Genomic DNA, 25,931 nt, shown 5'->3' on the forward strand with positions numbered 1-25,931 from the left:
AGTTTAACAAAAAAATTCTCGCCCATATTCATTGGGGAACACAGAGGCCGTGGGTATAGCTATGTCCTCTAGGAGGCGTTGACACTAGTTAAAGCTGTTAGCTCCTCCCCTGGCAGCTATACCCCCTCCAGCCTGGAGAGAGAGCTGTAGTTTTTTCTAGTGTCAATAGGAGGCTCTGCAGGGATCTCCTGAAGATTTTTTTTATTTTCTTCCTTCTTTTTCAGATGGGACAACAGTGGTCGCCTCGCCTCCCTGTTCTCACGGGGTCGAGTTGCGCCAGTGTCGGTCATCCGCACTGCTGCCTCCCCCACAGAAGACAAGGTGGACCAGGGCAGCCTCGCTCCCCTGCATCCCGCCAGCCAAGGGGTCATCTAGGTCTGCCAAAGAGAAGACCCTCCCGCCATACCAGACTCCTGCCACTTCGGTGCCAGCTGCTGAGGAGGTGACCCACTTAGGAAGGGTGAAGTGAAGAGGAGAAAGATTAGGTGAGTACACGGGACTAGGTGAGTATGTTAACCCCCCCCCCCCCCACCCCTTCCTTCCTATTTGGCAAAGCAGATGGGCTTCATTGCCAGCTCCCTCCCTTCTCACTCCTTGGCCAGACACAGGCTTTATTTACCAAGCGCTCTTCACTAGCCCAGTTTTAACAGCTCTTCCCTACCCCTCTGTGCTGAAGGTACACGGGCACATAGGGGGTTAATGGCCATGTTCCCCGCTGACGCTGATTAAACACAGCGGGCGGCTGTGCACACAGCTTGATCCGGATGCTAAATGGGGTACTTACAGACTAACTCTGTTCTTCCCTGCGATAATCCACCCCTGCATGCGAGTGCCTAGGAGCGTGCTGCTCCAGGAGGCTAGCGCCAACACTGGGTTCGGGCACCGAAATAAGGCCCAGCCTTCACTCCGGCCTGCGCCATTTTTTCAACATGTGAGCGCAAGCGGCCGCATTTCTCTGCAGGAGGACTCTTCACTCTGGGGGCGGTTTTGAATTCCGGGGAGGACTACAATGATGCGCTGTGTCTGGTAAGCTCAATTGCAGCTTTATCTCCGCAGCACTCGGTGCTCCGGCCGGGCAGTCGGTCGTGTCTCATAACGTTAGGCCGCGGCTTGCGGCCTACTGGTCCGCACTTAATCCCCGGGGAGGGGGGCGGACTCACGCAAATTTTTCCCACCTTGCCTCCCCTCCCTCAGTAGCCTACAGAGCCCGCCTTGGCCTCAGGCAATTAACCCTTCCTGGTCAGCCATCTCTTGAGGCTGGCACTGTTGTGCTTAGAATTATATGGGTTCTTTCTGTGGGGCTTCAATGTTGAGGATTTTAACTCCTCTGCCTCTTGCAATTGAGGTGGGCATCCCAGCTTTAAATAAAAATAAAAAAATAATAATAATAAATAAATAAAGTAAATACATTTGGGTCCTCCCCCTCAGTCCTCATCACTGCAAGACCCCCCCTGTCTGGGTCAGACTGGCCCGGGTCCTATCACGGTCAAAGGAGGACCATTCAGTTTTCCATTCACCCTCCGGGGTCGGTTTGGTGATAAAGCGATGCCTGCTCAATCCAATGGTAGATCTCTCTATCTTTCCATTCACCCTCTGGGGCCGTTTGGTTGCCAAGCACTGCCTGCGCAAATCCAATGGTGGACACCCGTACCTTCCCAATCGCCCTCCGGGGTCGTTTGGTTGATAAGCACCACCAGCGCAATCCAATGGTGGACATTAGGGATGAGCGAACTCGAACTGTATAGTTCGGGTTTGTACCGAATTTTGGGGTGTCCGTGACACGAACCCGGACATTTTCGTAAAAGTCCGGGTTCGGTGTTCGTCGCTTTCTTGGCGCTTTTGTGACGCTTTCTTGGCGCTTTTTGAAAGGCTGCAAAGCAGCCAATCAACAAGCGTCATACTACTTGCCCCAAGAGGCCGTCACAGCCATGCCTACTATTGGCATGGCTGTGATTGGCCAGAGCACCATGTGACCCAGCCTCTATTTAAACTGGAGTCACATAGCGCCGCCCGTCACTCTGCTCTGATCAGCATAGGGAGAGGTTGCGGCTGCGACAGTAGGGCGAGATTAGGCAGATTAACTCCTCCAAAGGACTTGATTAATTGATCGATCTGCAGCTGTGGATCATTGAGCTGCTGATACTCAATTGCTCACTGTTTTTAGGCTGCCCAGACCGTTTGTCAGTCACTTTTTTCTGGGGTGATCGGCGGCCATTTTGTGTCTTGTGGTGCGCCAGCACAAGCTGCGACCAAGTGCATTTAACCCTCAATGATGTGGTTGTTTTTTGGCTAAAGCCTACATCAGGGTGAAGCTGTCACACCAAGTGCATTTAACCAGCAATAGTCTGTTTATTTTTTGGCCATATACTACATCAGGGGCAAGCTGCGCCCGTCACCAAGTGCATTTAACCCTCAGTAGTGTGGTTGGTCAAGCTGTCACACCAAGTGCATTTAACCAGCAATAGTCTGTTCATTTTTTGGCCATATACTACATCAGGGGCAAGCTGCGCCTGTCACCAAGTGCATTTAACCCTCAGTAGTGTGGTTGGTCAAGCTGTCACACCAAGTGCATTTAACCAGCAATAGTGTGGTTATTTTTTGGCCATATCCCAGTCTAATTCTGTCAGTAAATCCATACCGGTCACCCAGCGCCTAAATACTAGGCCTCAAATTTATATCCCGCTAAATCTGTCTTTACCGCTGTACTGTTCTGGCTGGGCAAGTTATTTAGTGTCCGTCAAAGCACATTTTTTGTTCTGGGTTGAAATACAATTCCCAATTTAGCAATTTCATAATTTAGTGGTTTCTGCTGTATCAGAGCTATTTGAAATCTATCCCTAAAAGGGTATATAATATTCAAGGTGCACATAGGGTCATTCAGAATAACTTCACACACACGCTACTGTGCATTTCCAAGTCTAATTCTGTTAGTAAATCCATACCGGTCACCCAGCGCCTAAATACTAGGCCTCAAATTTATATTCAGCTGAATTTGAATACAATACATTGGGCCAAATAATATTTTTGTTGTTGTGGTGAACGATAACAATGAGGAAAACATCTAGTAAGGGACGCGGACGTGGACATGGTCGTGGTGGTGTTAGTGGACCCTCTGGTGCTGGGAGAAGACGTGGCCGTTCTGCCACATCCACACGTCCTAGTGTACCAACTACCTCAGGTCCCAGTAGCCGCCAGAATTTACAGCGATATATGGTGGGGCCCAATGCCGTTCTAAGGATGGTAAGGCCTGAGCAGGTACAGGCATTAGTCAATTGGGTGGCCGACAGTGGATCCAGCACGTTCACATTATCTCCCACCGTCTTCTGCAGAAAGCGCACAGATGGCGCCTGAAAACCAAGCCCATCAGTCTGTCACAACACCCCCATGCATACCAGGGAAACTGTATGAGCCTCAAGTTATGCAGCAGTCTCTTATGCTGTTTGAAGACTCCGCTGGCAGGGTTTCCCAAGGGCATCCACCTAGCCCTTCACCAGCGGTGAAAGACATAGAATGCACTGACGCACAACCACTTATGTTTCCTGATGATGAGGACATGGGAATACCACCTCAGCATGTCTCTGATGATGACGAAACACAGGTGCCAACTGCTGCGTCTTTCTGCAGTGTGCAGACTGAACAGGAGGTCAGGGATCAAGACTGGGTGGAAGACGATGCAGGGGACGATGAGGTCCTAGACCCCACATGGAATGAAGGTCGTGCCACTGACTTTCACAGTTCGGAGGAAGAGGCAGTGGTGAGACCGAGTCAACAGCGTAGCAAAAGAGGGAGCAGTGGGCAAAAGCAGAACACCCGCCGCCAAAAGCCTGCTACTGACCGCCGCCATCTGGGACCGAGCACCCCAAAGGCAGCTTCAAGGAGTTCCCTGGCATGGCACTTCTTCAAACAATGTGCTGACGACAAGACCCGAGTGGTTTGCACGCTGTGCCATCAGAGCCTGAAGCGAGGCATTAACGTTCTGAACCTGAGCACAACCTGCATGACCAGGCACCTGCATGCAAAGCATGAACTGCAGTGGAGTAAACACCTTAAAACCAAGGAAGTCACTCAGGCTCCCCCTGCTACCTCTTCTGCTGCTGCCGCCTCGGCCTCTTCTGCTGCTGCCGCCTCGGCCTCTTCCTCCGCCTCTGGAGGAACGTTGGCATCTGCCGCCCAGCAAACAGGGGATGTACCACCAACACCACCACCACCTCCGTCACCAAGCATCTCAACCATGTCACACGACAGCGTTCAGCTCTCCATCTCACAAACATTTGAGAGAAAGCGTAAATTCCCACCTAGCCACCCTCGATCCCTGGCCCTGAATGCCAGCATTTCTAAACTACTGGCCTATGAAATGCTGTCATTTAGGCTGGTGGACACAGACAGCTTCAAACAGCTCATGTCGCTTGCTGTCCCACAGTATGTTGTTCCCAGCCGGCACTACTTCTCCAAGAGAGCCGTGCCTTCCCTGCACAACCAAGTATCCGATAAAATCAAGTGTGCACTGCGCAACGCCATCTGTAGCAAGGTCCACCTAACCACAGATACGTGGACCAGTAAGCACGGCCAGGGACGCTATATCTCCCTAACTGCACACTGGGTAAATATAGTGGCAGCTGGGCCCCAGGCGGAGAGCTGTTTGGCGCACGTCCTTCCGCCGCCAAGGATCGCAGGGCAACATTCTTTGCCTCCTGTTGCCACCTCCTCCTACTCGACTTCCTCCTCCTCTTCTTCCACCTGCTCATCTAGTCAGCCACACACCTTCACCACCAACTTCAGCACAGCCCAGGGTAAACGTCAGCAGGCCATTCTGAAACTCATATGTTTGGGGGACAGGCCCCACACCGCACAGGAGTTGTGGCAGGGTATAGAACAACAGACCGACGAGTGGTTGCTGCCGGTGAGCCTCAAGCCCGGCCTGGTGGTGTGTGATAATGGGCGAAATCTCGTTGCAGCTCTGGGACTAGCCAGTTTGACGCACATCCCTTGCTTGGCGCATGTGCTGAATTTGGTGGTGCAGAAGTTCATTCACAACTACCCCGACATGTCAGAGCTGCTGCATAAAGTGCGGGCCGTCTGTTCGCGCTTCCGGCGTTCACATCCTGCTGCTGCTCGCCTGTCTGCGCTACAGCGTAACTTCGACCTTCCCGCTCACCGCCTCATATGCGACGTGCCCACCAGGTGGAACTCCACCTTGCACATGCTGGACAGACTGTTCGAGTAGCAGCAGGCCATAGTGGAGTTTCAGCTGCAGCACGCACGGGTTAGTCGCACTACAGAACAGCACCACTTCACCACCAATGACTGGGCCTCCATGCGAGACCTGTGTTGCGCTGTTTCGAGTACTCCACCAACATGGCCAGTGGCGATGACGCCGTTATCAGCATTAGAATACCACTTCTATGTCTCCTTGAGAAAACACTTAGGGCAATGATGGAAGAGGAGGTGGCCCAGGAGGAAGAGGGGTCATTTTTAGCACTTTCAGGCCAGTCTCTTCAAAGTGACTCAGAGGGAGGTTTTTGGGAACAGCAGAGGCCAGGTACAAATGTGGCCAGCCAGGGCCCACTACTGGAGGAGGAGGATGAAGCATGGTCACAGCGGGGTGGCACCCAATGCAGCTCGGGTCCATCACTGGTGCGTGGCTGGGGGGAAAGGCAGGACGATGACGATACGCCTCCCACAGAGGACAGCTTGTCCTTACCCCTGGGCAGCCTGGCACACATGAGCGACTACATGCTGCAGTGCCTGCGCAACGACAGCAGAGTTGCCCACATTTTAATGTGTGCGGACTACTGGGTTGCCACCCTGCTGGATCCACGCTACAAAGACAATGTGCCCACCTTACTTCCTGCACTGGAGCGTGATAGGAAGATGCGCGAGTACAAGCTCACGTTGGTAGACGCGCTACTGAGAGAATTCACAAATGTCACAGGGGAACAAGTGGAAGCCCAAGGCCAAGGCAGAGGAGGAGCAAGAGGTCGCCAAGGCAGCTGTGTTACGGCCAGCTCCTCTGAGGGCAGGGTTAGCATGGCAGAGATGTGGAAAAGTTTTGTCAACACGCCACAGCTAACTGCACCACCACCTGATACGCAACGTGTTAGCAGGAGGCAACATTTCACTAACATGGTGGATCAGTACGTGTGCACACCCCTCCACGTACTGACTGATGGTTCGGCCCCATTCAACTACTGGGTCTCTAAATTGTCCACGTGGCCAGAGCTAGCCTTTTATGCCTTGGAGATGCTGGCCTGGCTGGCGGCCAGCGTTTTGTCTGAACGTGTATTCAGCACGGCAGGGGTTGTCATTACAGACAAACGCAGCCGCCTGTCTACAGCCAATGTGGACAAGCTGACGTTCATAAAAATGAACCAGGCATGGATCCCACAGGACATGTCCGTCCCTTGTCCAGATTAGACATTAACTACCTCCCCTTAACCATATATTATTGTACTCCAGGGCACTTCCTCATTCAATCCTATTTTTATTTTCATTTTACCATTATATTGCGAGGCTACCCAAATTTGAATGAACCTCTCCTGTGTCTGGGTGCCGGGGCCTAAATATATGCCAATGGACTGTTCCAATGTTGGGTGACGTGAAGCCTGATTCTCTGCTATGACATGCAGACTAATTCTCTGCTGACATGAAGCCAGATTCTCTGTTACGGGACCTCTCTCCTCTGCCTGGGTGCTGGGCCTAAATATATGCCAATGGACTGTTGCACTGGTGGCTGACGTGAAGCCTGATTGTCTGTTACGGGACCTCTCTCCTCTGCCTGGGTGCTTGGCCTAAATTTATGACAATGGACTGTTGCATTGGTGGCTGACGTGAAGCCTGATTCTCTGCTATGACATGCAGACTGATTCTCTGCTGACATGAAGACAGATTCTCTGTTACGGGACCTCTCTCCTCTGCCTGGGTGCCAGGGCCTAAATATCTGAGAATGGACTGTTCCAGTGGTGGGTGACGTGAAGCCAGATTCTCTGCTATGGGACCTCTCTCCAATTGATTTTGGTTAATTTTTATTTATTTAATTTTTATTTTAATTCATTTCCCTATCCACATTTGTTTGCAGGGGATTTACCTACATGTTGCTGTCTTTTGCAGCCCTCTAGCCCTTTCCTGGGCTGTTTTACAGCCTTTTTAGTACCGACAAGTTCGGGTCCCCGTTGACTTCAATGGGGTTCGGGTTCGGGACGAAGTTCGGATCGGGTTCGGATCCTGAACCCGAACATTTCCGGGAAGTTCGGCCGAACTTCTCGAACCCGAACATCCAGGTGTTCGCTCAACTCTAGTGGACATCCAAACCTTCCCAATCACCCTCCAGGGTCGTTAGGTTGATTTTCTCCACCGGCACAATCCAATGGTGGACCTCTGGACCTTCCCAATCACCCTCCGGGGTCGTTTAGTGGATAAGCACTGCCTGCGCACTCAAATGGTGGATCCCCGGGCTTCCCAATCACCCTCTGGGATCATTTGGTTGATAAAGCACCGCCTACGCAATCCGGTGAGTGAACCTCTAGAAGTTCCCATTCCACCCCTGGGTAGTTTGGTTGATGACTCCCACCGGCGAGCCTGCGTCTGCCATGGGCAAGATTCTGAGAGGTGAGACTGTACACAGCAAGCCAAAGCAGGATATATTTCCTCCTTGGTCTCCTCCACACCCCCATACTTCCTCCCTAGGGTCACGCTCAGATCCACCCTCCCTCCCTGGGGGGGTTCGGTCTGAAGGGGGGGGGATCAGTGTTTCGGTCTCTGCCGTCATCCGGTGCGATCTTCCAAGATGGCATCCGAGGTAGACAACAGTACTTGTCGTATGCATTACCCCCTTCCTTAGGTGGAGTATTTGCACTACTACTGGATGCAGTACTCCCTTGGATATTACCTCCCTCTATTGGGGTCTAACCGCACTAGAACTGTTTCAGTGCCGGCAGTAGATGTTCCCCCTTTTTGTAGGTGGCAGAACTGGATTCCCACTGCGGGCAGTACTTACGGTACTTACATTAGCCTTCTCCATAGGTGGCACTATGGCATTATCCCTGGTTCAGTGTTTACTGTATGTTTTACCCCCTTACGGAGGTGGGGTATTGATACGGGACTCTCTTCATGCTTTGCCATTTCTGTAGGAGGCGTATTCTCTCTACTTGGATTCAGTTCCCGCTAGATGTATTACTGCGTTGTCATCCTTCAGGGTGGAGTATTACACTACCACTGAGTGCAGTACTTGCCGTAAGCATTGCCACCTTTCAGTGGTGGGATAGTTGCAACATTGCCCTTCCACAACTGATCCACTACCGTGGGGAATGAATACACATGTTGGATGTTGCACTTCAACTACGCCACGGCTATAGATGCCTTTGCTTCTTCTACAAGTGGAGCGTAGCGAGTATCGATACACGCTGGTGCCCTGTATTCCTCCTCTAATGGTATTTCGGTGCCGCCAGTAGATACTGTGGCTGTTTCTAAGTTTTTTTCTAAGTCTTTTTCTTTTGGTGCCGGTTTGGAACATGGATATGAGAACCTCTCTCCTCAGGGGGTTGCCCAGCGTCACTCATGTGTCCTAGCGTCCCCTATCTCCATGGTCCTCCACTGTTCCAATGTGTCTTCAACAATATGTAGTGTGTACACCATGACATGTAATATTGTGCTTATGTTCCAGCAAGTCGAGTGTTGCACTGACTCTATATTCCCTATCCATCATTCCTGATGGGGGAAGTGGTTGTGCTGGCACTGTGGTTTAGCTTTGCAGTGTGTTCTTCTCCGCTGGTGCAGATTTTACGCTGGGACTAGTGTTCGCAGTTGCTGCAGTGGGGCAGTCCCTCAGGTAGTGGTTCTTTCCTGACGCTGGCTTGGCGGTTGTTCCTGTTCAACGCCCTTCCCAGGTGGCGTGTTTAAGGTTGGCTCTCCTTCCCTGGGGCAGTATGAGACCATGGCTTCTACCGGATTCCTCTAGTCTGCCCCTCAGTTTGTGCTGGCGAGGAACGCTGCGGCTCCTACGATACAGGGGGTCCTGGAGTAGCCATTACATACTCTGGCTCCCCCTGCACGGCTCCTTCATTAGGTGACTGATTCTTCTAACGCCAAATTCGGAGGCGTATGCTGCATGGCCTCCTCCTTAGGCGGAGTATCAGTATCCACTATCATCCGATGGCTTCTTCTGTGTAGTACCAGCCTCAGATGGGGAATGGGCTTCGCCCTGCCACTTTTTTCCTTCTCTGGCTCAGGGTTCACGGCCACTCTGCAAACCTTGATAGCTCCTAAGTTACTACTTCCCTTCATCTACGTTGATGCAGGGTATTGGTTCTGTGTTATTTTTTTTCTTTCAGTCTTGTTCCGGACCAATTGTGGGGCTGTGACGTTTTCCATATCCCCCTTCTACAGGTGATTCCTACCCGTTGGTCCTGGGTGTACTACCCGTATCTACAACTCCCTCTCTCTTAAGACTTGACTAGTGACCTGCCATGTCAGTCCGATATAGTCATGCTTTTTCACTGCACATTCCGTGGCTAGACTACGAGACTCCCCACGCCAGGCTGAGCGGGGGTGCTGTCACGACTGTTGATGGAGTTTTCGTTCCTGGAACGGAACTCCCCTTCTATTCTCCTCGAAGCAGGAGTTTTTCCCTCATCTTGTTCTGGTCTAAATTTCTGTCGTGCAGTGTTGCTAAACCGTCTATACACGGTCGCTGACGGAACTCCACCGCCAGTGATTCTCATATCGTCTCTACTTTTACCTATCCAATGCGTTGATTCCTTGGCTTGCGGTTGGACATGCCTCATTCAGGCGTTCCTTTCTCGGTGGTTTATCAGCCAGCTTCTCAGTCTCCTCACAAGCCTCTTTGACTCGGGGGACATTGGTGGACCACTTATCGTTTCCGTGGAGCGCTTCCCTTTAGCAGGGGTGGATCCTGCGGTCCTGGGTTTTTGGTTGGCCATTAGTTCCTTACTGGGTCGGGTTCGGCGCTGTGTATCCTTTCCAGCGTCCTCTGACTCACCTGGGGCCCATAATACCCTCCTTCAGGGAATGGCACATACGGTTCCTCCTTTACCGCCTTGGGATCTGACCTTAGTTCTTTCAGCGCTCTGGAATTCTCCCCTTGAACTCTTGCGGGAGAGGTTACTCCAATTCCTGTCCTGGAAGGTGTGTGTTTTTTTTTTTTTTTCTTCTTGTGGCTATCACATCCATCAGATGGGTGTCCGGGTTGGGGCGCTCTCTTGCAGAGAAGCTCCTGGTTCTGATGGGGATAAGCGGTTCCCTGGCCCGTTCATTCTTTTCTCCCGACGGTGGTCTCTGATTTCCATTTCGATGAAGAAATTGTCCTTCCATTACTGTGTCCCTTCCCTTCGTACCGGCATTGGCGGCCTCCAGGGTAACAATTGCACATCTGCATTTGCTTAAGCATACTGCACCCGGGGCAAGGTTCCGCCCCTCGGTGTAACGGCTTATTCCACCAGGTGGGCGCTCTTGGATTGGAGGATTCAAGGTTCGGCCACGCAATTGTGCAGGGCGGCTACTGTCCTCCTTGCGCACATTCATAACACTTTGCCAGGTGCATACTTATGCATTGGCGGGCACCGCCTATGGGCCGCATGGTCTTGCAGGTGGCAGTTCTTAGTGGCCTGCAGGGGCGCTTGCTCCATGGATCTGTGGTTTTCCCTCCCTGCGGACTGCTCTTGGACGTCCCACAGTCTCTGTGTCCCCCCAATGAATATGGGCGAGAAAACTAGATTTTTGTAAAACTTACCAGTAAAATCTCTTTCTCACTCTTCATTGGGGGACACAGCACCCACCCAGTATTGTTGTTCGCCCACAAGTGGCTGTTGCTGGTTCTGTTCTTGGCATTGTTGCTGTTCCACGTTTTTTCGTTGGTTTACTTGCTTCTCCTACTGCTTCTCACAAACTGAAGCTTTTTCTCCAGGCTGGAGGGGGGTATAGCTGCCAGGGGAGGAGCTAACAGCTTTTACTAGTGTCAACGCCTCCTAGAGGACATAGCTATACCCATGGTCTCTGTCTCCCCCAATGAAGAGCGAGAAAGATTTTACTGGTAAGTTTTACAAAAATCTTGTTTTTTGCTTAAGTGGCATTTTTCTGCCGGCCTCGCCACTTTCCCAAAAAGGAGGTGTGGTTAAGGTGGTTAGTTTTCTGGCTTGTGCAGATATCAGTATATGCTCATGTTGGATGCTGATCTCGATGTATGACGAAGCGTATGCTGTCGGGCTATGATAAATCTCCCCCTATATGTATTTGGTCATTGCTCAGTTGTCATGTTATTTATGTTCAAAAATGAACGCTGCAAAATTTTATAAGTTAAAAACTCAGTGGAGGTATTGCTGTTTTTTCCCACCACCCAAGAAAGAGTTAATAAAAGTTAATTATTAAGTTGTGTGAATCCCGAAGCGATGGAATTAAAATTAAAAACTACAACTTGTCCCACAAAAAAACAAGACCTCGTACAAAAAAATAAAAAAGTTATAACCCTTGGTAGGCGACAGTCAAAAAATGCAAAAAAAAATAAATTTGGTCACTAAGCCCTAAAATGCATATAAGCGAAAAGGGGAAAGCCTATTTTAATTGTCCTAAAATAGATTTTTGCTATATACTTTATTTTACGTTTTCTATACGAAATAGGCACTTGACGTTCATGTCAGCAGTGTATGGGAGTATGGATTCCACTGTGGGGCCCAGGGAGCAATGTACAGGCAGGAGCACGGATCGCTGCTTTTGCCTTTCTGCTCTGCTAAAGCCTGGCATAGATGTGCTATGCCAGGCTTTAGTGGAGCGGGCACCAGGTAGGAGCGGTGATTTGCTTATACAGAGCTCCTGCCTTTACTAGTTGTGCTATGCTAAAAGCATTGGAACAGGCTTTTAGCAGAGCTGAACGTGTGCTGGCAGAAGCTCTGTATAGCACATTGCTGCTCCTGACTGAGTGTTTTATGAGCAGTCAGAGCAGCTCTCTGATGGATTCACAAAGAAGGAGCATCTGCAGAAGCAGTAAAAATGAAAACTGTAGAAGGAGAAGTGTTGAAAGTCTTTAAAGAAGCACTCCCACAATAATTTTTATTCTCTGACCTGTGACAACGGTATAATGTAAACTGAAGGTAATCTTCTTACCAGTTAATGTTTTTGTGAGTTATAACTTCCTTTCTGATCCTCAGCTGTGTTACCTGACTAGCACTCTGATCTTTAACTCGGTTACTTCTCTATTCATTTCTATGAGACTGACATTGAGGCTCCCATAGGAATACATAGAGAAACAGGCTTCTTGTCCACACATAGTTTTTTATAGTGTTATTTGTTGGTCACATGATGCAGCTGAGGATCAGAGGGAGGTTATAATAAATACAGTCACTGGCAAGAAAATACTTGTAAATGTACTTTTCTAATGGGTAAGCGAATAAAAAGACTCATGTCTGGTAGCCCCTAGTTCATTTTGGCAGTGAGCCTGTTTTACCCATGACATCAACAAGGGATATGTGTACAGACATCTTCTATAACCACCAAGCCAGCTCACATGTGATTTCCTTCATGAGCTACATGTTGCCAACATTGATCATAATAATGTGACTTGAATGTGTGTGTATATGTGTATCTCATTGTCGGGTATTTATTTCATATAAGATATGAAATCATAAAAATTATGATTTCATATTTTTATGAAATATGGAAAATGAAAAATTTAATTGGCGGATATATAAACGCCAGTTCTTTTATTGATGAGATCTAAAGTTAATTTGTGCAGCTAATGAAACAGGGTGCAATTAATTATACAAAATATAATTTATTATAAATACAAGCAGTAAAAATGGCATACAAATGAATACAAAGATAATATCAAAATTGACCATAAGATTGTGCTCCACCGTTTACAGGCTGACTTAAGTACAATACAATACTACTTTTTCCTTTTATCAAATTATTACCGATTTAATATACTAGTAATCAAAATATTATAATGCAACAACAAAAAAAAAAAAAAATAGAAATGAATCTGTGGAAAAGAGACACCTTATAAATACGCCCGTTGACCTAACTACGGATAATAAAATCCGATCAGAGATTCCACTCTCTGATTCCAATATTACAGGAATTCTAATGATGTGCACGTTCATTAAAATTTCCCATAAAATTATTGTTAACACTATTAACCCACTAATAATGGGGTCTCAACTATATGCCAATTGGAGCGATTTATAATTACTGCAAATAAAATAGATTATACATTACCCCTTGCTTTGGGATAAAGAGCTTTTAGAAGGGACCCAGCTTTCCAAGATTCAGATCTATCCTGTCCTGTGGTACGTTCCTGACGTGTGAAGTGATGCTGTTGAATTCCCAAGTGTTCTCTGAAGTGTTTCTCCAGTGTTTCTCAAGTGATTCCTCTTTTCCCCAAAACTCGATCAGATATCCTAATCCTTATCTATGCCCATCCCCTCTTGGATTAGGGATTTCCAATTAGATAAGGTGGGTGTGACTTATGGTAATCATGGGGATGATGTCATTTTATTGGCATTCCTGAAAAACTTACGCCCATCTACCACTTGATGGCACTGTTGTATCATATAGCAATTTTAAGAATTAACATATATATATATATATATATATATATATATATATGGCTTTATTATACCTCTTAACCTTTGGTCTCTCCCAACTTAAATCGGTTAGGAGGGATTCTTTCTGACACTTTAGAATCACTTTCCCAGACATCATGGATCCATTTTGACAGTTAACAGACCATCTTATTTATGGTCAGATAAGAGAACCATAATCTTTTAACTGTTGTCCTGGTCTGTATACACCTAATTGTCATAGCTATTGAGTAATGATGTTTGAAATAACATCAGCTCCTCTGAATAGACCCTTTTAAGGGCTCTTTCACACCTGCGTTATAGTCTTCCGGCATAGAGTTCCGTCGTCGGGGCTCTATGCCGGAAGACTACTGATCAGGATTTTCCTAATGCATTCTGAATGGACAGTCCGTCCTTCAGGATGCATCAGGATGTCTTCCGTTCTGGAACGGAACGTTTTTTGGCCGCAGCAAATAGCGCAGCATGCTGCGCTTTTTGCTCCGGCCAAAAATCCGGAACACTTGCCGCAAGGCCGGATCCGGAATGAATGCCCATTGAAAGGCATTGATCCGGATCCGGCCTTAAGCTAAACGTCGTTTCGGCGCATTGCCGGATGCGACGTTTAGCTTTTTCTCAATGGTTACCATGGCTGCCGGGACGCTAAAGTCCTGGCAGCCATGGTAAAGTGTAGCGGGGAGCAGCATACTTACCGTCCGTGCGGCTCCCGGGGCGCTCCAGAGTGACGTCAGGGCGCCCCAAGCGCATGGATCACGTGATCGCATGGACACGTCATCCATGCGCATGGGGCGCTCTGACGTCATTCTGGAGCGCCCCGGGAGCCGCACGGATGGTAAGTATGCTGCTCCCCCGCTCCCCACTACTACTATGGCAACCAGGACTTTAATAGCGTCCTGGGTGCCATAGTAACACTGAAAGCATTTTGAAGACGGATCCGTCTTCAAATGCTTTCAGTACACTTGCGTTTTTCCGGATCCGGCGTGTAATTCCGGCAAGTGGAGTACACGCCGGATCCGGACAATGCAAGTGTGAAAGAGGCCTAAGACAATACAACTTAGCTCTCTATATCCCCTCGGTGAGATACAATACAAAAAGATACATTATTAATGTTTGGTTATAATACATCAATATTGCATAGTATATATGAATCATGAGCAAGTTCAAACGCTAAATAAATGCACACAGGAATATATATATATATATATATATATGTATATATATATATGAGAGAGATATACAGGAAGTGCAGAATTATTAGGCAAGTTGTATTTTTGAGGATTAATTTTATTATTGAACAACAACCATGTTCTCAATGAACCCAAAAAACTCATTAATATCAAAGCTGAATATTTTTGGAAGTAGTTTTTAGTTTGTTTTTAGTTTTAGCTATTTTAGGGGGATATCTGTGTGTGCAGGTGACTATTACTGTACATAATTATTAGGTAACTTAACAAAAAACAAATATATACCCATTTCAATTATTTATTTTTACCAGTGAAACCAATATAACATCTCAACATTCACAAATATACATTTCTGACATTCAAAAACAAAACAAAAACAAATCAGTGACCAATATAGCCACCTTTCTTTGCAAGGACACTCAAAAGCCTGCCATCCATGGATTCTGTCAGTGTTTTGATCTGTTCACCATCAACATTGCGTGCAGCAGCAACCACAGCCTCCCAGACACTGTTCAGAGAGGTGTACTGTTTTCCCTCCTTGTAAATCTCACATTTGATGATGGACCACAGGTTCTCAATGGGGTTCAGATGAGGTGAACAAGGAGGCCATGTCATTAGATTTTCTTCTTTTATACCCTTTCTTGCCAGCCACATTGTGGAGTACTTGGACGCGTGTGATGGAGCATTGTCCTGCATGAAAATCATGTTTTTCTTACCTTGCAGACTTCTTCCTGTACCACTGCTTGAAGAAGGTGTCTTCCAGAAACTGGCAGTAGGACTGGGAGTTGAGCTTGACTCCATCCTCAACCCAAAAAGGCCCCACAAGCTCATCTTTGATGATACCAGCCCAAACCAGTACTCCACCTCCACCTTGCTGGCGTCTGAGTCGGACTGGAGCTCTCTGCCCTTTACCAATCCAGCCATCTGGCCCATCAAGACTCACTCTCATTTCATCAGTCCATAAAACCTTAGAAAAATCAGTCTTGAGATATTTCTTGGCCCAGTCTTGACGTTTCAGCTTGTGTGTCTTGTTCAGTGGTGGTCGTCTTTCAGCCTTTCTTACCTTGGCCATGTCTCTGAGTATTGCACACCTTGTGCTTTTGGGCCCTCCAGTGATGTTGCAGCTCTGAAATATGGCCAAACTGGTGGCAAATGGCATCTTGGCAGCTGCACGCTTGACTTTTCTCAGTTCATGGGCAGTTATTTTGCGCCTTGGTTTTTCCACACGCTTCTTGCGACCCTGTTGACTATTTTGAATGAAACGCTTGATTGTTCGATGATCACGCTTCAGAGGCTTTGCAATTTTAAGAGTGCTGCATCCCTCTGCAAGATATCTCACTATTTTTGACTTTTCTGAGCCTGTCAAGTCCTTCTTTTGACCCATTTTGCCAAAGGAAAGGAAGTTGCCTAATAATTATGCACACCTGATATAGGGTGTTGATGTCATTAGACCACACCCCTTCTCATTACAGAGATGCACATCACCTAATATGCTTAATTGGTAGTAGGCTTTCGAGCCTATACAGCTTGGAGTAAGACAACATGCATAAAGAGGATGATGTGGTCAAAATACTCATTTGCCTAATAATTCTGCACGTAGTGTAGAGATATAAAAAAAAAAAAATATATATATATATATATATATATATATATATATATATATAGATATCTATTCCACACCAGATGTGTTTTATGGACGTCTCTTATCAAATCATGGTTTAGCCATGAAACACCCATTGTTCCTCAGACAGATATGTTTAGAGAAACCAGTGTTTTAAGCAATAACCTCTCTTGACCCCAGTAGTTGAGACAGTTTATGTGAGACCCATAACATTCTCTAAGATATCACATCTGTTGGCAATAACTTTAAAAACAACATACCTTGTATGCCAGTGACCATCATGATCTTCTCTGGCTTATTCCAACAGAGAGTTTGGCCTCTTAAATGTAATGTGAATCTCCATTTTGGTTCTAATATTGTCAGACCTTAATGTGCAGATATACATATGCCCGACATCATATGCCCCTTTCTTCCCTATATTATCCTGATTTAACATTTCAGATGGAGATGGCCGCTGTGAGTTGGTCTTAGGATACACAGACCGTGTGGTCCGAGCATTTCGCTGGGAGAGTCCACCAGATGCTGATCTGGCCTGTGGGCAGCTCGTTCCTCTAAAAAAATGGTTGCTGGAAGGACAGGTAAATAAGGCTACATGCACGCTACCGTATCCTTTATATGGTCTGCAAAATATGGATACCGCTCGTGGGCATGCTGCAATTTTCTCACTTCCTGCAATAAGGCTGCCTATTCTTGTCCATAAAACGACAAGAATAGAACATGTTCCATATTTTGTATAATGACCACAAGGATGCAGACAGCATGCGGATAACAGCAGTATTTTTTGCTGACCCATAAAATGAAGGTGTATTATCTTCAGAAAGGACACAGACCTAAAGTACGGTCGTGTGCATGTACAGCAGCCATCACTCCCCCTAGCAAAACAAGCTATTTTCCAAGGATGGGGGGGGGGGGGGGTACCCTTTGTGATCTACTGACTGTGCTGGCTGTCATCTGATGACCTAGATGAATGGTCTCAACTTTTCTTAAATATGTAAACAATACAGTATTCATTTGTACCAAAAGCCACAAAAATTTGATGCTGAGCATTAATTTTACTTTTATCTTCTGAAGGTTGACAGTCTTTCAGTAAACCCTGGCACAGATGGTATTCCTGAGTTAATGGTGTCCCAACCAGGTTGTGGATATGCAATTCTACTGTGTACCTGGAGAGATGAGTCCAACTCAGGATCAGAAGGATCAGGAGCTGCTGAAGCAAGGTGAGGAGTCCAAAGGATGTTGGTAAAGAGTAACTAAGCAAGACTGTGTTTGCTGGTAAATCTGGATCTAGGTGAAATGTTTATTAATATATTCTACTCTGAGTCTAAACTGAATTTTCTCATGTTAAACAGGGAGACATCAGCCCGGGATGTCATCCTTCACCAAACCTCTGGGCGGATACATAATAAAAATGTTTCTACACACCTGATGGGGAACATCAAGAAAGGTGAGTGTTCCTTTGCTGAAGTGGTTGTGGTCAAGGCTTTGAAGGCCTCATGCTTGAGACTAAAATTTAAAGGGCTAGTACATAAGGGGTGTTTCACATTTAAGACTTTTCTGGCGTAACCACAAAATCTCTGAGACCCCCACTTACTAAGAGAGCACAATTTTGGTGAACAAGGCAGGATGACTATAGGTGCATAAAGAGGAGGCACCTACTTACAGAAACAGGTGAATAGGCTCGGCCATCTCTCCACATCATCCCCTCCACCCAGAAGTGGAACTCGCACTTACTAGACATTTTATGGCATATTCTTTAGCTATTTATGATCTGTGAAGTTGGATTTCCCCAAGTATAGTATAAATGAATTTTAAATGTATGGGGGCACCCCGTCACCGCTCCTGACATGTCTATTTCCTATGATAAAACCATTCTGGAGCATCTGTTTGTGGTGCCTTTCCTCCTGTGAACTATCCTTACACACTATCTGTCTCATCAGTGTTGACAGCGTCAGACTGTGTATGGATACCCAGAGTTCTAAGAAAAAAATATTTTATGGGTAATCCAAGCAAAACCGATGTATGTACCATCTATCCAAAAGAGATTAAGAAACCTCATCAGTTGGGCATTGATATCAGGTCTCAGATGTGGTAGACATGGCACAGATTAGCAGGGGGTCGGGAAGACCACTCCTTAGCAGTTTGAGCAAAATTTGTCCAAAGGAAGAAAAAGGCGTTCATAGGGTGAGTAAGTTCAAAAATAAGCATCCAAATACAGGAAAAGTGGTTCTGCTCACCTGTTATTGTTGGGAGCAGCACATTCTCCACCAGCAGCATCTCCGCAGAACCCCGAAAGCACCAGCAGCATCTCCGCAGAACCCCGAAACACGTTGTCACATTTACAATAAAATCGTATTGGTTTGCAAAATTCTGGTTGCGTCTTTGCACCCATTGTCCACACCTCCACTCGACCTCCAAGTCCCATGGAAACATTCCACTTAGCAGCTTGAGGGAGGGACACTATTATGTGTAGATCCTGCCTCAGGGGGCAGGATGAAAATACAGAACAGCCAACAGAAATAGAGACAAGAAAATCCAGGGCTCTTATGGCATGAGAAATATAAGAAAAAATAAAGATTTACTAGTTAATATTGCATACTACCAATAAAATGGCTGAACTTTAATGGAGATACAGTACAATAGACCTACGGTCAGATTACTAGGATGCAGTGAGTTTGGCTCAGAGGAGCCTGTAGCTAAGGCCTTGTTCACATTATGCTTTTGTCCAACATTTAGCTTTGCAGGATTACATGCTAAAGCTACATCCACACGACCGTTGTGTGTTTTGTGGTCCGCAAAACACGGATGGCGTCCGTGGGCGTTTCACAAAACGGACAAGAATAGGACAGGTTATTTTTTACTTTTTGCTGTCCGCATCTTTTGCGGCCCCGTTGAAATGAATGGATCCGCATCCGAGCCGCAAAAACTGTAGCTCGGATGCGGACCAAAACAACAACCGTGTGCATGAGGCCTAAATCTGATTTTTTTTCAGCGTTACAAACTGTTACTATGACATATATGTAAAACGGATTCTATTGAACGGCATTTATCCCCATAAAGTTCTATTGTAAAAAGAACGTTTCCGTTATGTCTACTGCGCTTTTGCATCTTATTTTGTTCCCTAATGTATATGTTAAACATGGTGCAATAACAAGATATGAACAGCCCCTAATATTTCATTTGTATATTAGGAACTCGTGTTGGAAACCGAGAACCTGGTCTCTTTGCACTATGCACCTTGGATGGTAAGTTTTTTCCATACTTATTAAAGTGGTTGTCCCATATAATCCTCAGTTTTCTAAATAAGGTCCCTGTCTAGTGATCAGCTTAATCTTTTGAGCAACTGCTGCCTCCAGAGAAACTGCAGGCACGAATTAATTTCTCCTCCAGTGGCCCCTACAGGAAGAGTGTGGTATTATGTGGCCTGCTCTGGCGAATAGAAGGAAGGCCCTGGAGAGGAAACCCCACTAGTGACAATCCTATCGCAGCGGTTGAGACTAATGGGACTATGTAGCACCACTTTCTACAAGTAGCTCTAATACATAACCCATATGCCTAATAATTTTGCTCCACCCTTTATCATGAGCTGTTCCATATTTGTTCTAAATCTATGACTTTTTGTTGTGTCCAAATATATGAAGCACATAAGCATAAAAATTGGCTATACCCATTAGGCTGGCCAAACACTAAACTGACATAACTGGCAGCTGAATGCTTGTCCAGCTGACAGCTACCCCCCCCCCCCCCCCCTTCCCCTATACAGTCAGGTCCATAAATATTGGGACATGGACACAATTCAAACATTTGTGGCTCTATACACCACCACAATGGATTTGAAATGAAACAAACAAGATGTGCTTTAACTGCAGACTGTCAGCTTTAATTTGAGGGTATTTACATCCAAATCAGGTGCACGGTGTAGGAATTACAACAGTTGGCATATGTGCCTCCCACTTGTTAAGGGACCAAAAGTTAATGGGACAATTTGCTTCTCAGCTGTTCCATGGCCAGGTGTGTGTTATTTCCTCATTATCCCAATTACAATGAGCAGATAAAAGGTTCATTTCAAGTGTGCTATTTGCATTTGGAATCTGTTGCTGTCAACTCTTAAGATGAGAGCCAAAGAGCTGTCGCTATCAGTCAAGCAAGCCATCATAAGGCTGAAAAAAACAAAATAAACCCATCGGAGAGATAGCAAAAACCTTAGGTGTGGCCAAAGCAACTGTTTGGAACATTCTTTAAAAAAAAGGAACGCACCGGTGAGCTCAGCAACACCTAAAGACCCAGAAGACCACAGAAAACAACTGTGGTGGATGACTGAAGAATTCTTTCCCTGGTGAAGAAAATACCCTTCACAACAGTTGGCCAGATCAAGAACACGCTCCAGGAGGTAGGTGTATGTGTTTCAAAGTCAACAATCAAGAGAAGACTTCACCAGAGTGGTTACAGAGGGTTCACCACAAGATGTAAACCATTTGTGAGCCTCAAAAACAGGAAGGCCAGATTAGAGTTTGCCAAATAACATCTAAAAAAGCCTTCACAGTTCTGGAACAACATCCCATGGACAGATGAGACCCAGATCAACTTGTAACAGAGTGATAGGAAGAGAAGAGTATGGAGAAGGAAAGGAACTGCTCATACCACCTCATCAGTGAAGCATGGTGGTGGTAGTGTCACGGTGTGGGCATGTATGGCTGCCAATGGAACTGGTTCTCTTGTATTTATTGATGATGTGACTACTGACAAAAGCAGCAGGATGAATTCTGAAGTGTTTCGGGCAATATTATCTGCTCATATTCAGCCAAATGCTTCAGAACTCATTGGACGGCGCTTCACAGTGCAGATGGACAATGACCAAAAGCATACTGCAAAAGCAACCAAAGAGTTTTTAAAGAGAAAGAAGTGGAATGTTATGCAATGGCCAATTCAATCACCTGACCAGAATCCGATTGAGTATGCATTTCACTTGCTGAAGACAAAACTGAAGGTAAAATGCCCCAAGAACAAGCAGGAACTGAAGACCGTTGCAGTAGAGGCCTGGCAGAGCATCACCAGGGATGACACCCAGCATCTGGTGATGTCTATGCGTTCTAGACTTCAGGCTGTAATTTACTGCAAAGGATTTGCAACCAAGTATTAAAAAGTGAAAGTTTGATTTATGGTCCCTTAACAAGTGGGAGGCACATATGCAAACTGTTGTAATTCCTACACCGTTCACCTGATTTGGATGTAAATGCCCTCAAATTAAAGCTGACAGTCTGCAGTTAACTGGTGATGTCTATGCACATCTTGTTCGTTTCATTTCAAATCCATTGTGGTGGTGTATAGAGCCAAAAATGTTAGAATTGTGTCCATGTCCAAATATTTACGGACCTGACTGTACATGCATGCTCGGGACGTTCCCATACACATTAGATAGTCGGCCAATCCTTCTGTGCTTTGCAGGTTCGGCTGACGCAAATCTTATGTGTATGGCCAGCTTTAGATAAATGGAGACAAATCCTGTAAAAAAAAAACTTTAAGGGTGCGGCCATGTCAAGGTACCCGATGAAGCCAAATTCTGGAGTGGATCATAAAACGAGAGAAAATATAAAGGACCGATACTGCATCTCCTCGTTTTTGTATCCACACCTGGTTTTGGCTTCCAAAACTGTCAGGAAATCTGAATGGGTGGCGGTACCCTAATATGTTTGAGGAACAAGCCCAACTGTTGATTGAAACCAGGGTCAGGCATAAGGGCTTTCACTTGTCCCTGACAGCTGCCCTATTTTTGGGTAAGAAACATGCATGCTTGACCAATCCAATCATGCATGTTTATGGGGGATATAGGAGAGAGAGCTGGGCCACAAAATACAACCTGCTGAATGGGCAGTGTTTTCTTTATACTTGTTTATATATTTTATTATGCAGTATATGGTTAGAACATTGTAACAGTTTCTTAAGATTGTGGTTTTTTTCTTTGCATTGCTTCTCTCTAGGCACACTAAAACTTATGCAGGGATCTGACAGACTCCTCTGGTCAGTTCAGGTTGATCATCAGCTCTTTGCTTTGGAGAAGCTTGATGTGACGGTGAGACAGCCTATATTGCACCAAAATGTTATATACAGATTGCAGTGCAGACAAAATGAGGGGGCTTTCTTCGACATTCCCTGTTTTTGTGATCATGGGGGTGATGGTTAGTTACTGAAATCCTGGACTTAATGAAGGCTGAAAGGGCTGTCCAGCAGTAATGCCTGTCAGGCTGTACCTTAGAAATATAATTATATGACACAGTTTGCTGGTAGTTTCCATGATCCACCAAACTATTAGGCCTCATGCACACGACCGTTGTGTGTTTTTTGTGGTCCGCAAATCGCGGATCCGCAAAGCACGGATGGCGTCCGTGTGCAGAATGGCACAGACAGTCTTTAATATAACTGCCTATTCTTGTCCGCAATTCACGGACAAGAATAGGACGTTACATTTATTTATTTTTTTATTTTTATTTTTTTGGCGGACCACGGAACGGAGCAATGGATGCGGACAGCACACGGGGTGCTGTCTGCATCTTTTGCTGCCCCATTAAAATAAATGGGTCTGTATCCGCAGCCATTTAATGAGATTGTGAGATGCAAGTTTTATGCCAGCAAGTCACCGAGGCCTGCAATGGCTTTATACATATTAGATTATCTGTCAGTATTAGGGCTCATGCACATGACCACATGTAATTTGCGGTCCGCAAAACACGGATCTCCAAAAAAAACTTGTGACGTCCGTGTTGCATCCGTTTATTTTGCGGATCCATTGTAACGATGCCTGTCCTTGTCCGCAAAACGGACACGAATAGGACATGTTCTAGTTTTTTGTGGAACGGACATGCGGACACATAATGCACACTGAGTCCTTTCATTTTTTTTTCTAGCCCCACTGAGATAAATGGTTCTGCATTAGGACCTGGAAAAAAAACAAAAAGGAAGAAAAATAAGTTTGTGTGCATGAGCCTTTACACTGACAGGAATAACACATTGCTACTGCTTTGCAATCTAGAAGTGATTAGAGGGATTACCTGAGATAATTTTAAAAATATCGAACAGATGAGGCGGCCAGAGTAGCAATAGTGAAGTTACTGTATGTAGCCAGAAAACTAATAGCCTTGCATTGGATCCAAAGGAGTCCCCCATCCATTAAGGAATTGAGATCTAAGGTTAATACAATGCTAAAGTCCTCTCTGTATCTAAAACTGAACCTTTCAAAAACTGAAATTCTTGTCTTTCCCCCATCTACTAACCCACCTTAACTTGGTATTTCAATTTCGGTCTGCAGCTCTATCATAACTCCTGTGCAACATGCCTGCTGTCTTGGGGCCACATTTGACTCCGATCTCTCCTTTGTTCCCCATATTTAATCACTTAGGCTACTTTCACACTTGCTTTCAGAGTGGATCCGTCTGAGACGGATCCGCTCATATAAGGCAGACAGTGGATCCGTTCAGAACAGATCCGTCTGCATTATATTGTTAAAAAATTTCTAAGTGTCAAAGTAGCCTCAGACGGATTCATCCAGACTTTACATTGAAAGTCAATGGGGGACGGATCCGTTTGAAAATTGAGCCATAGTGTGTCATAGTCAAACTGATCCGTCCCCATGAACTTACATTGTGAGTCTGGACGGATCCGCTTGCCTCCGCACGGGCAGGCGGACACCCGAACGCTGCAAGCAGCGTTCAGGTGTCCGCCTGCTGAGCGGAGCAGAGGCTGAACGCTGCCAGACTGATGCATTCTGAGCGGATCCGCGTCCACTCAGAATGCATTAGGGCTGGACGGATGCGTTCGGTGAAGAACACTAGTGTGAAAGTAGCCTTACATGCTCTTGTCGTCTGCACCTCAAGAATATCGCAAAAATCCGCCCTTTTCTTACGGTGGAAATGGCAAAAACTCTTGTTGTTGCCTTGATTCATTCTCGTCTTGACTACTGCAACGCATTACTAATCGGTCTCCCTCTCATTAAACTCTTCCCCCCCCCCCCCTTCAGTCTGTTCTAAATGCTGCAGCCAGGCTCATCTGTCCATCCAACCGCTACACTGATGCTACTAGCCTGTGCCAGTCACTTCACTGGTTGCCCATCCACCACAAAATACAGTTCAAACTTCTCACCCTCACCCACAAAGCTCTCCACAGTGCTGCACCTCCATACATCTGCTCCCTCATCTCCATCTACCACCCTACTCGTTCTCTCCGTTCTGTTAGCAACCTAAGATTAATAACCTCCATAATTCGTATCTCTCACTCCTGTGTTCAAGACTTTTCTCGAGCTGCACCTACTCTCTAGAAAACTCTGCCCCGGAATACTAGGTCAATCCACAACTTCTCCACCTTCAAACGTGCCTTAAAAACACATCTTTTTCAGGCGGGCTTATCAAGCTACCTAAACCGACTAGTCCCCGACTAAACCTCCCCCGCCAACGCCTCTGGCCTAAACTCGATCCTCTAGTAGTCCCAAGCCTGAAGCAGATCAGCCGGCACCACTCCTGTCAGTTCAATAATGGCTCAAATCCTACTTATCACAATCAACTGCCTTATGTGTCATCCCCAATTCCTAATAGATTGTAAGCTCTTGCGAGCAGGGCCCTGACTCCTAGTCTTTCAGTTGCATATTATCCAGTTATTTTTGTTTTGTATATGAACCCTATGAACTTGTAATGCGCTGCGTAATATTGTGGCAGTATATAAATAGATTTTATTATTAAAGCAGGAAGAAGTAGTGTTTCTGAAAAGGGTGTGCCCCCATAAGTACGACAAGTTGTCTCAATGGACGACAAGTGTTAGTCTTACTGCTTGAGTACCTACTGATATGATCAATGTCTGAATGGGAGGGTGTGTGTGTGTGTGGGGGGGGGGGGGTTCTACCAGTTTGGGTGGGTGAATGGTGAGGGAGGCGGATGGAGGGGAACTGGTTAGAACTGTACCTGATTTGTTAATTCATGGAGAACCTTTGAAAATCACATTTTGTATATTGAAAGTGATTATACAGGTCCTTCTAAAAATAAAAAAATAGCATATTGTGATAAAGTTCATTATTTTTCATATATTTTAGATTCATTACACACAACTGAAGTAGTTCAAGCCTTTTATTGTTTAATATTGATGATTTTGGCATACAGCTCATGAAAACCCCAAATTCCTATCTAAAAAAATTTGCATATATCATCCGACCAATAAAAGAAAAGTGTTTTTTATACAAAAAAAAGTCACCCTTCAAATAATTATGTTCAGTTATGCACTCAATACTTGGTCGGGAATCCTTTTGCAGAAATGACTGCTTCAATGCGGCGTGGCATGGAGGCAATCAGCCTGTGGCACTGCTGAGGTGTTATGGAGGCCCAGGATGCTTCGATAGCGGCCTTAAGCTCATCCAGAGTGTTGGGTCTTGCGTCTCTCAACTTTCTCTTCCCAATATCTCTCAGATTCTCTATGGGGTTCAGGTCAGGAGAGTTGGCAGGCCAATTGAGCACAGTAATACCATGGTCAGTAAACCATTTACCAGTGGTTTTGGCACTGTGAGCA

The 25,931-nt window shown here is 46.0% G+C and overlaps 1 protein-coding gene across 1 annotated transcript in view; it reads left to right on the forward strand.

Annotated features, from left to right (window-relative positions):
* The window catches only part of ITFG2 (integrin alpha FG-GAP repeat containing 2), a 64,036-nt gene that overhangs the window by 9,422 nt on the left and 28,683 nt on the right, over positions 1-25,931 (forward strand). Inside the window, exons 5-9 of the mRNA XM_044280800.1 lie at positions 16,833-16,969; positions 17,463-17,608; positions 17,741-17,835; positions 19,580-19,633; positions 22,367-22,458. Of these exons, the coding sequence (XP_044136735.1) occupies positions 16,833-16,969; positions 17,463-17,608; positions 17,741-17,835; positions 19,580-19,633; positions 22,367-22,458 (524 nt within the window). The remainder of the gene's footprint in view (positions 1-16,832; positions 16,970-17,462; positions 17,609-17,740; positions 17,836-19,579; positions 19,634-22,366; positions 22,459-25,931) is intronic.

The sequence above is a fragment of the Bufo gargarizans genome, chromosome 2 (genome assembly GCF_014858855.1).
Source record: "Bufo gargarizans isolate SCDJY-AF-19 chromosome 2, ASM1485885v1, whole genome shotgun sequence".
NCBI classification, from domain to species: Eukaryota; Metazoa; Chordata; class Amphibia; order Anura; family Bufonidae; genus Bufo; species Bufo gargarizans.